General features: G+C 36.6%; 1 protein-coding gene across 1 annotated transcript; it reads right to left on the bottom strand.

Moving 5' to 3' along the window:
• Nucleotides 1-4,788: 4,788 nt before the first annotated feature.
• Nucleotides 4,789-6,854, bottom strand: LOC113705326 (protein DETOXIFICATION 49-like). The gene has a single exon (XM_027227134.2). The coding sequence runs from the start codon at nt 6,653-6,655 to the stop codon at nt 5,027-5,029; it is 1,629 nt and encodes a 542-aa protein (XP_027082935.1). The 5' UTR covers nt 6,656-6,854; the 3' UTR covers nt 4,789-5,026.
• Nucleotides 6,855-11,350: the final 4,496 nt, after the last annotated feature.

Genomic DNA, 11,350 nt, shown 5'->3' with positions numbered 1-11,350 from the left:
CATCGTTTGGCGGCAAAAGATTCCGAGCAGGTTGTCACTTGTTGTCACTTATCAGTTAGCACTTGCTCATCTCTCTCTCTCTCTCTCTCTCTCTCTCTCTCTCTCTCTCTCTCTCTCTCTCACACACACACACACACAGATATACATACAAACAAATATACATACATACACACACACACACACACATATATATATATATATATATATATGTGTATGTATATATTATGCCTTCCAAATATCCTCTTGGACAGAACCATCTAGCTTTAATCTGTCGGTAAGATATAAATGAGGTTTGGGATTACTTTGTAGCCTTAATTTGACTCTCAAATTAGTCTCCAAAAGACCGCACGAAGAAAATTCCCCTTCATATTTATGACTCATTTAGTTTGATTTAGTTATGTTGACCACCTCAGTCTTTTGAAACAAGCATATTATTATGCTTTTATTGGCAAAGTAAATTAAAGGCAAAGTACATCAAGATAGCAAATTTTTTCAAAAAAATTTGTTGCTTGCATCATAAACACATTTTCTAATTCATATTTTTATATTTTCAATCGTTTTTTTTTTATCTCACATACATCACATCACGTCACAAAAAGTGCTATAGTAATTATTTTAAATAATTATTTGGAATAATACTCTATCCAAACAAAGCCCATTTTTTCTTACTTTTCTTATATAAGACTGCGTATAGTTGTATTGGAGGCGACTTTTCTTTTTCTTGAAAGAAAAGTATGCAATCAATTAGCTTCTCACTGTCTTCCAAAATTTTTATGAAGACAACGATCGAGACAAATTCATTACAGCTTAGCCCAACCCCACGTATTATCATTTCATCTTTCTGAACCACAATACTTTTCAAAGTTAACAATGAATTGCTTATGTCATAATCATACAATTACAAGTGAGACTGTGGCGGCGTTTTTATAAACAGCCAACCTCACCTCACAGGAATTTCACTATCTCCAAAATGCATAGATTTGCTTCCACGGTAATTTTATGTATAATTTAATCTAATTTGTAAAGGGGAAAAAGGACTATTGGCTTGATCGTGTTAAAATGGCGATAAGTTGCGAGCATTAAATTCGGTTGTTGCAGCGATATTATTTCAATTTAAATTAATGCAAGCCTATGATTCGAACCTACCCAAACTTATGATTATAAAGAATTTACGAATTCTGTGCTAAAGGATAAAGAATTACCTTTCATCATAATTTTCCATTTTCTTGAGATGAAAAAAGCTAAATAGGTACTGATTATCAATTTAAGGGTATAAGAACTATCAGGTATGTGATCGATTAAGTATAAATATCATTATGTATTTTAGTATAAGGCAATTACATTTTACCCCCCCCCCAATGGTTTAGTATTTTTTGTACATGACCCCTCATATGATTTCAAAAGCTATGTATATATTGCCCCCTCATGGTTTGGATTAAAATATGTCAAAATGACGGAAATGATCATTCGTAACAGAATTTTTAAAAATGTCGAAATTATCCTTATTTAAAAATTAAAATGATTGAAGTGACCAAAATATATAAATATAATATACATGACACAGTAACTCTGTATGATTTTATGTTTTACCACATAAGATTTAATACTTTACCATATAACCTCCTTATGACTTTCAAAATATACACATAACCCTTCCTCCCTGTGGTTAATAAATAATTTTCAACTTTATATAAGGGTATTTTTGACATTTTAGGTGACTCCGTTATGGATTGCAAATTCTATTACTTTGACACTTTAATTCAAACTATGAAGGAGTTATATATAACTTTTGAAGCCATATGGAAGTTACGTACGAAAAAAAAACTAAACTGCAAGGGGGTAAAGTGTAATTTGATGATTAGCGATGGATTTTGTGCGAATGTTCGTTTTACAACTAATTAACGTACACTAAGCGTGACGAAGGAATGATGATGTAACTAAAAGTTTTGTCAAACAGTATTTAATAAAAGTTTTTTTTTTTAAAAAAAAAAGCCGAATCATTTTCTCTCATCAGCTTGCTGCTGGCCGACCTATTTTTCTTCTTCTTTTTCAGCAGTCAAGAATGTTTATTAGATTCCTGCTTGTTATGTCTTGGATAAGCCGACCAAATAGTTAAAGACAGAATTCTTGACCCGGTATAGTTTTGGTGGAGTCTTCCACTGAGACGTGCGGTGTTCGTATAGTATTAAAGAGAACATGGCAAACCATATGTAATCTAGGCCTTATATTTCTTTACATTATAATTAAAGCATTACTTTCTAATCAAAGTTTTTATTTCTAGTGTAGTATTTTTGTATATTAATCAGGCAAAGCTTGGGGCTATAAATAATTCAATTTTTTTTCCAAAATAAATAATTCAATTAAAGACGAAGAATTTCAATATTGCATATTTTAAATGTCGATTATTTTTTTTAATTTAATCACAGCTTATATATATTTTAGTAAATGTTCAGAGAATTTGTTTCTGTTTAGTGGATTAGTTGAGTGACAAACAAACAAACAAAGTGTATTTTTTTTAAAAAAAAATAATAATAATACTGTTATGTTATCAGACGAGGACATGAGCTTTGAATTATTCATGCCAGCTTTGTAAAACAAAATAAAACTTTGTTTATGCCATTTGCGTACTTGTCTCCTTCCATACAACGTTGTCTTCTGCTTGCGGCGGCCATGTTCATGCGATCTTATTAAAAGTTTAGAAAGATGGCAGGCAGGCAGTCAGGTTGAGGGTTCTTAATTGGATCGGTCCTTCGCCTTAATCAGAGGCTGAAAAAGTCGAACAAATTAGCTGTGATGACTGAATCAGTCAATGCACGTTTTTCATTCCAGTGATGTTAGATCTAATGAAATTGATATGCATGTTTGGCTCCTAGCCAGAGAATCTAATAACGTTACCCATGCCTTTGCGCGTTATGCTAATCTCGTTGATTCTCTGTGGAACTCGCTAGCTTCCACATTTTGTTAAAGCAATTAGTGCTGCTAAACGAATTTGATCAATGTAAATTTGTAAGGGACGTCAAATTACGCTTTTAAAAGTGAGGGACGAAAAAAGTCATCGGACGTTTTGATCGATTTTCCCATTTATTAATAAAACAATCCTTTTCTTGTCGAAAAAAGAAGAAGAAGAAGAAGAAAAAGAGAGGTTAATGTGATTTTTATCAAACAAAATTGTTGGCACGGAGAACGATAAATAAAATGCCATGATCATACAACAAAGGGAAACAGTTTAAGCTTCTATATACGTAGTATTCATTTGGTTACTTGAATTCAGTCTATTATTATCAAGATTGTTACACTTGTAAGTGCCCTGTCATTTTGATTAAACTGAAGACTCTGTATTATCATTAGGCTCGTGACTATATCCCAAATAGGGAAAAGTAAAAGAGAAATTGAGAATATATACTTAGGAAGATTCAGCACGACTTTTTTTTTTTTTATTATTTCTCTTTTATATATATATTTCCTTGCTGATACAAGTGCAAAACAACTCATTTCCTCTTAAATTACTATGATTGTTTGGAAGAATTGTTAGAATTTAGTCTGAGATTGGGTAACAAATTTCCAAGTGCATGAATATGAGACGAGAAGAATTATTAGTTTGTTTGATGTGTCTGCCTTTCTAGTCTTTGCCTTAACGGGCATCTTCGAAAATTCCAAAACCGGGTACACGCACGATAAACAGAAGTTGGGAGCCGGGTTCAGTGCAACAATCCAAGGAAGGATCCATTCCATGCCTAATACTAATAAGGTAACATGACAGGAGGACAGGACACTTTCTCATGAAAGGTTTTCGAATCTCGTTGTTGTCGACGTGACAGCCGTGCTGGCATTGGAATCGTGTTATCGACACGAGAGCCGTGTTGTATTGGCATTAGAATCGTGTTATCGATACGAGAACTGTGTTAATGATCGATTTATAAGAACTTTTATTTTTTTTTCTTAATTTTTTATAAATAAAACTTTTATGAAAAAATGCAAAATTGAATCCATCCAAACTTTTGTTTAAAAAAAAACATTAAGAAGAAACCAATTAGGTCATATGATTCAAAATCCAATATAAACTGAAAGAGCTAGGCAGGCTGGCTGGCTGGTCGGTCCTTCACTCGTTTACGTGGCCGGCAGCTGCAAAGGTTGAACGGTCCACCCAATTCTCATATTCCTCTTTATTATAGATTTGGAGACCCCATATTTCCTTATATTCCCTTGAACCTTATCCAAGCCGCCTAGCGCCGGTTTCAGTTTTATCTGGCTATCAACATCGCCTTTTGCTCGAATATTCGAGCCTCTTATTTTGTTTTCCAATATACAACTAATCTTGATTTTACTCGTAATATTAACCTTTTGAGGTAGTCCGGAGCAAAAAAATAATATTTTTTTTTTTATTTTACAGTGTTTCAGAGGTCGTCTGAGGTAGACAATTGAGTTAAAAAATGAAAAGACGACATAAATTAAAGCCCCTATAGGGTATGTTCTCACTTGCTTTTGCATCTGAAAATGTATATTTTTTTAATAGTTAAAAGATTAAAAGATTAAAAAAAAGATTAAAATTCAAAAAATCGAAATAAGATTAGCATTACTTGATTATGATAATCAATTTTCATGATCAAACTTTGCAAAATCTGTAGCAAATGACAACAAGCTCTTAGTATTATTAGTGACAGAGAGAAAAATGTCCAACCCCCGGTGCAGAAAATTGTAGTTGGAAGTACACGAGTGCTCAACACCACAAAACCCTTAATTGTTTTACCCCAAAAAATGAAAAAGAATGAGAGTATTATGAATCAAAGATTTAGACAGTGGCATGAATGAGAAAATTGCATTCCTCTGTTGTGTGTGTATACTTAATTCGAATTGAAACAATGACAAAACTTCAGTTTCGAAACCATACAAAAGAAGAAACAAAACAGGCTACAAGGAAACAAGACGCCAATAGCACATAATTGGTGCTGCTTCTACCCAAATCTCGTCCTAAATCTCTGTACATGTATTTTGAGAAGTGGGAAGAATAAACAAATGAAATGATTAATCAAACAGGTGAAGCATCAATCAGTCTAAAGTCCGAGGAATCCAAAGAATGATCAGTATTTTCACTGCTCAACTTATCTTCGTCTTCGTTCCTGTCAATAGTATTAAAACTGGCAATTGTTGCAGTCAACTCTTTGGCTCTCTGGGCCTGTAAATCCCAGTCTGTACGAACCAAAACAACCAACATGGTCACTGCACAAGAGCACTGAGCTGCCAACAGTCCCACCCATAGTCCTCTGAAATCATACCCCAAGAAAAAGCTCAGCCAAATTGCAACAGGCATTCCCACAAGATAAAAGCATCCCAAGTTGATGTTAGCCCCCATTTTCGGCCTAGCCGTGCCTCTCAGAACCCCACAACCTGTTGTCTGAGGGCAATTGCCTAGCTCACAAAGTCCAATTATGGGCAAAACCATGGACGTCAGGGCAATAATGCTTGCATCTTGAGTGAACATGCTAGCCCAAACGTTCCTTACCATAATAGCAAAAGACAGGGCCGACAATCCCAACATGAAACTCGAAGATAAGCCAATTATGGCTGCAAGCTTAGCCTTTTCGGGGCGACTAGCGCCTAACTCATTTCCCACCCTTGTTGATACGCTAAAGCTTAATGAAGATGGGAATATGTAGATCAAAGAAGTTGTCTGGATCAAAATTCCCATCGATGCAACGGTGGCTTGGGGATTTAATAAGAATCCACTGAGCAAAATCATGATCTCGTACCACCACCATTCCAGGCATACTGAAATGCAACTAGGTATGGCTAAATTCATGAGACTTCTCCACCCCTTTAGGCATTGAGAGGACATGCCACCCCAAGTCTTTTTGGCAACGCCCGAAAATGTGACATATGTGATCAAGGATATTACTAGATTGAAATTGGTCCACACCCCACTAATGGCAACACCTTTGATACCAAGATTGAGCACTACTACAAGAAAATAATTGATTGGGATGTGAAGAAGAATTGATAGTGCCGCACAAAAAGTCAAAGGCACTGTTATGGATTGTGATCTAAGATAAATACGCAAGGGGTGGAGAAACGACAAAGCAATGAGATCAGGGAGGGAATAAAAAATGTAGGATTGAGCTTCGGTTGCAATTGCATGATCCTGGCCGCAAAATAACAAAATTCTCTTCATGTTACACCATATCAAGGCAATTGGGATAGATGTCCAGAGAAGCATCAGCACAGTTCTTTGTAAAGTCAGGCCAAGAAGCTTATATCTTTGTGCGCCAAAGGCTTGGCCACAGATAGGTTCCATCCCCATGGCAAGGCCGGAGAGAATGGAATAACCGGTGATATTCGCGAAGCCTATAGCCAGCGCACCACCTGCCAGAGAGAGCTCGCCAAGGCGGCCAAGGAAGAGCATGGAAATCATGGAACGTGAATAAAGAAGCAGGCCAGTTAGTATCATTGGAATAGCAATGTTTGCCATGCATTTGGCTTCTGTAATTGCCAAGGACAGATGAGTTTTCTTGGCGCTTAGGGTGTCTTGGGGTTTAAGTGTTGGGTTTTCGTAGACCAAAGGAGTCAACATATCTGATTCTTGCAATAATTTTGCACTGAAATTGGTATGGTTTGGGATGTTTGTGTTAAATTTGCACGTAGGGGAAGGTGGTGGGCACATGGTTCTAGGCTTAAGAGGGACACCGCCAAGACAGATGCGGGTGTTAGTTGTTTGTAGGCAGTTTGGATGGCTTGGAATTTGAGGGGGTTTTTATAGGCAGAAGGGTTTAATGGGTTGTTGGGGTACAAACGCAAAAATTGTTGGTGTTTCCATACAGACCTTTTATGGTCGGCCTTTGCTTTGATAGAGATTTTGAAATTTGGTTGACTGCTGTTGCACGCACAAAATGAATGGATGTTTGTTACCTGGCCATTGTATTTTAGTCTTTTCGGAAGCATGCTTCCGTTCTTTGACCAAACATTTTCAATCACTATTACTAGCACGGCAAACAGGGAAATTGGATCACCAGCTTCTAAGATGAGATATATATTACTCCAGTTGAGATGAAAAAAAGATATATAGAAGAAGAATTTGTTTATGGATATGTATAGAGGTGGCAATTTGGATTGAGTTCCATTTATCCATTCATACAATACATAATTAAATGGATTTGGATTATCCATTTATAGTATTGGTTTTAAATGATTGACCAAAGTAAAATCATTAAATTAAATGGATTTATATGGATTATCCATAAAAACCATATATACCCGTTTACTTAAAAACTATGTGGCATGCATTTAAGGAAATGCTTTCATGATGAAAGTTTCATCTGATGTTGAGAAACGAGAGGGATCACCTTTGCTGTTAGGCCAAGTGCTGTACCTGGTATGACTGGAAAGGCGCTTGGCTCCCCTTAAACAAGGTCTCCGATTCAAATCTTGTGAATGGAGAGACGGGTGCTGGAAGAGCTTGCGCCTCTTATGGGGTGCAACCTGGCTCAACTCTGGATTAGTCAGAGCCCAAAGTGGCTACTGCATACCGAGGGATCTGACCCAAAAAAAAAAAAGAGTTACCAAAATATTTAAATGGATTACAAATAGATAATTGGTTTTTATTATAAATGGATCTAAATAAATTGAATAAATTTCATCCACCATCCATTAAGTTAAAACCAATTATGAATCCTTTATTCATATTACCACCTCTATGTATATCGGTTGTGTTAGATATTGGAGCAGGCGATTTGATGATGAATTTGTATGGGAGACATGTCTCCATCTTGAAGTCTTTATTTTATGTGTTTGCTACTTTTGCTTGGAGTTTCATTTCGGCTAAGCATTGAGATGGGCGTTTCAGGGCAAAAGGCACATTGAAAATGTTCTTGGGCGGTTGCTTGAATAGACCCATGTAAAAAGTAAAAGCCTCAAACTCTACAGGAATAATAGTCAAACAATTAAGTACGTTTAGTGGATTGAGATGAAATCCTCTTATCCACTCCCAAAAGTTACAGCTGCTCCTTAACCTCGAGTCACAGAAACAGAAAAAGGTTTAAAGAAACTGAAGAAGGGAGGGAGCTGTTTGTTTATCTATCTACGCGTAGTAATAGTTGTCAGCGATTTTGAGTTCGAGGAAGTCACCAATTGACAGAGGATAAGCCAGGAAATGTTCGCCTTTGACTGGCTGGCACTATGGTTGAAAACAGCACTCGTTTCAACTTTTAACTCCGAAAGAGGCCGACATCCTATTCACTGTACATGCATCATGCATTAAACTTAGCTATCAGTCATTAACAAATTAGTGGTGTCACGATTCATGCCCCCAATACCAAATTAATTAAGGGATTACACGATTAAGCATTAACACTAACAAAAAAAAAAGGCTTAAATGAGCTTTTTGATGGATGCAATTCCACAAGTTTTATAAGTTTTTCAGTTTGATGTAGCACTCGCTGTACAAATGACATTTGACAAAAGTTGATGCTGGAAATAGTAATAATCTTTTTACGCTAGCAGATATTAATACAGGATATATATATATATATATATGTGATTAAAGTTAAATAGAGATTATGTATCATGTATTCATATTTAATAATATGAATTAGTAATAATTTTTTTGCACTAATGTACTTTAATGCTATACCTCAGCATTAGCTAAGCTAAAATTTGTCTACAACTGAGAGTTGTCGGCTAAGTCACTATAATTCTTGCCAGCAATGCAGCCACGAATGCGAACGAAAGTTCAAAGCATAAATAATAAACTTCACTTTGAAGATAAACCAATGGCAATGGAACTGGCGGAAATGGCTGACTCAGGCAATGGGGCATGCAAAATGGCGTTTATCCTCCCGGTGTCTGCACCTGTCTTGCCATGGACCTCCCCGGCGCACAACCAAAAAGACAAATCCACCACTCATCACGATCGAATGCTGCTGCTGGCTTTTTCTTTCTTTCTTTTTATTTTATCCACACAAAAAAAAAAAAACAAACAAACAGTAGATTGGTAGAAGGATCAGATTACTGGTGAAACGAGCAAAGAGTTACAAAGGGCATCTTCTATACATTTTTGTAAAGACGTAGGGGAGGGGACCTAATTTCTTTAAGGTGATGTTGGGGACAAAAGCCTAATATTAACAAGGATATGAGGAGAAAATCTAATTTCTTTTAAGGAGGAGATACAGAAAAGATTTTAAAAATCTTTTTTTCCTTAAATATTTTTTTAATTGATCAAAGGAAGACTCTAAACCTTATAATAGAAAGAAAAAAAAATGGAAAAAAGAGAAGGCTTGAGAGTGAGGGAACTCAAGGTTGCCTCACTAATATTCTTCCTGGTTAAGGTGGTTCTCGGGGACAAGATTTTTAAAATCTTAGAACAATAAAATCTAATTTCTATGCCAACTAATATAAACCCCATGCAGCCGTCGGTGCAGATCGTGCATGTTGTAAAACACTAAACAGCCACACGTATCATGGTTGATGATCAAGATTAAATAAAAAAATAAATAAATACAAACTCTTAACCTCAAAGCATCACATGAATTAATTTTGCAGACATGAGAATGCATCCACGTCTTGATTTGTACTGGCAAGAAAATTCACATACAAACAAAGCTGCCTGCCTTTCCTCATGCGTCCACACACAACAGTTGGCCGTAGGCGGCGCTGCTAGTAACAATTTGCTGCTGCCTATTAACGTTTTACGTACTACAATTTTCCTTATACTTGGATTATAATACAACGACAAGGGTTGGTAGCAGGGGCGGAGCCAGAAAAAATTCTTAATGAGGGCAAAAGCAACACTAAAATTTTTTACCTACTCTTTTTTTAGTTTTTTAAGCCAAAAAAAATTCACCAACAAGTACAAATGATGCATATATTTCATGAAAAACATAAAAATATAAATTCAAAATTATTAATGTAATAATAATTTTATTTCAAAAATAAACTAAATTATTTACAATTGCTCATTGCAAGTTTTTATATTTTGATAACTAATTTGGTTGTGGAAGTAGGAATGGCTCTCGGTTGTGGAGGGAAAATGGGGGACCGGTGGAGGGAAGGGAAATTGGGAAGTGGGGACAAAGAAAGTGAATAATATAATTGGATGAATTGATCAAGAGAAAGAGTAGCTAGCTGCTTGGTTGTGGAAGGTAGTGACTCTCGGTTGTAAGGGAAAAATGAGGGCCCAGAGAGAAGGAAAATTGGGGAGTAGAGCCCAAAGAAAATGAATGATACGATTGATACTTACTTGTTGAAATGAAAAGGTTTTTTTAAGCTTATTTCAAATGGAATTTGTGTCCCACGTTTCTTTTTAGAATTTTAGTTTATGAACTAACTTAAAAAATCACGTAATTCTTTCACATCCTTTTTAAGAAAACTCTGGGAGCACACTTAAAATTATATTAAAATTATAGAAGTATTATAGGAATTTAAGAGGAGTAGCGGGGGCCCGTGCCCCCAGTGCCCCCACCCTAAATCCGCCCCTGGTTGGTAGTAGTACCATATATTGTCGTTGTTATTGTTTGTCTTTGCATATTTAGCTCTGTTCTTTGGTTCTAATTCTATGCGTTGCCTCTTGAGGCATATAGATCTCACGTGGCCACGACAAATCTCTTGCTGTATCGCCTGCTTAATCAGCTGAAAGTCTCGTACAGAACCACTGAATTCGTCAACAAAATCCCTTTTTCTTTTCTTTGTTAGTTTTGGTGATTTTGTCAAATGGTCTTTAAAAGTAACTGCCGGCATTATTTTCTTATGCCTGTAGTTTCAACCTTTTGCTCCGTGAGCATCTTTGGCTTGAAGCAGGCGGAACGAGGGATCTGTCTTTTAGGGTGGATAAGCCTAGTATTTACATGCCCATTGGCACAAAACCGAGGAAAATCTCAGGATTTGGTCCAAGATTGCTCTTTTAACAATCGGCAGATCAGTTGGAAATGACCAATTGGGTATAGTATTCATCAGTAATTTTCCATGATTTTTTTTTTTTGTCGACACAGGGATGTCCGGGTCAATCCTGACGGGGCCCGACTAATTCCCTGCGGCCCGGGTCCGGCGTTCCAACCCGGCCCGAACACGTTAAGTGCGCGGAGGAATCCAGCGGAGCGGAAACTCGAACTTGTGACCTCAAGATTCACTGGTGAGTGGCGCTGCCGCTGGACCATTCACGCGGGGGCACTACGGGAGGTTGAAACCTAGAAAGAGTGTACTAACCGGACAGGGCGTCACCACCTCATATCTTCCAATATTTCAGAATCAAGAAGCTTCAAATGATTTTCTGATGAAACGGCATTTGAGCCCCTAAAAATGTTTGAATTTTCCCATCTAAGTGTAGGCTTCATTTTAGTAAAGATTTCTTTCTATTAGGTGGATTAAG

Source organism: Coffea arabica, chromosome 8c, assembly GCF_036785885.1.
Source record: "Coffea arabica cultivar ET-39 chromosome 8c, Coffea Arabica ET-39 HiFi, whole genome shotgun sequence".
Lineage (NCBI taxonomy): Eukaryota > Viridiplantae > Streptophyta > Magnoliopsida > Gentianales > Rubiaceae > Coffea > Coffea arabica.
This window is presented reverse-complemented; position numbering and strand designations above follow the sequence as displayed.

What these genes read in the sequence shown, in the direction of transcription:
- LOC113705326 (XM_027227134.2), bottom strand. Translation starts at nt 6,655, where the DNA reads ATGTGCCCACCACCTTCCCCTACGTGCAAATTTAACACAAACATCCCA.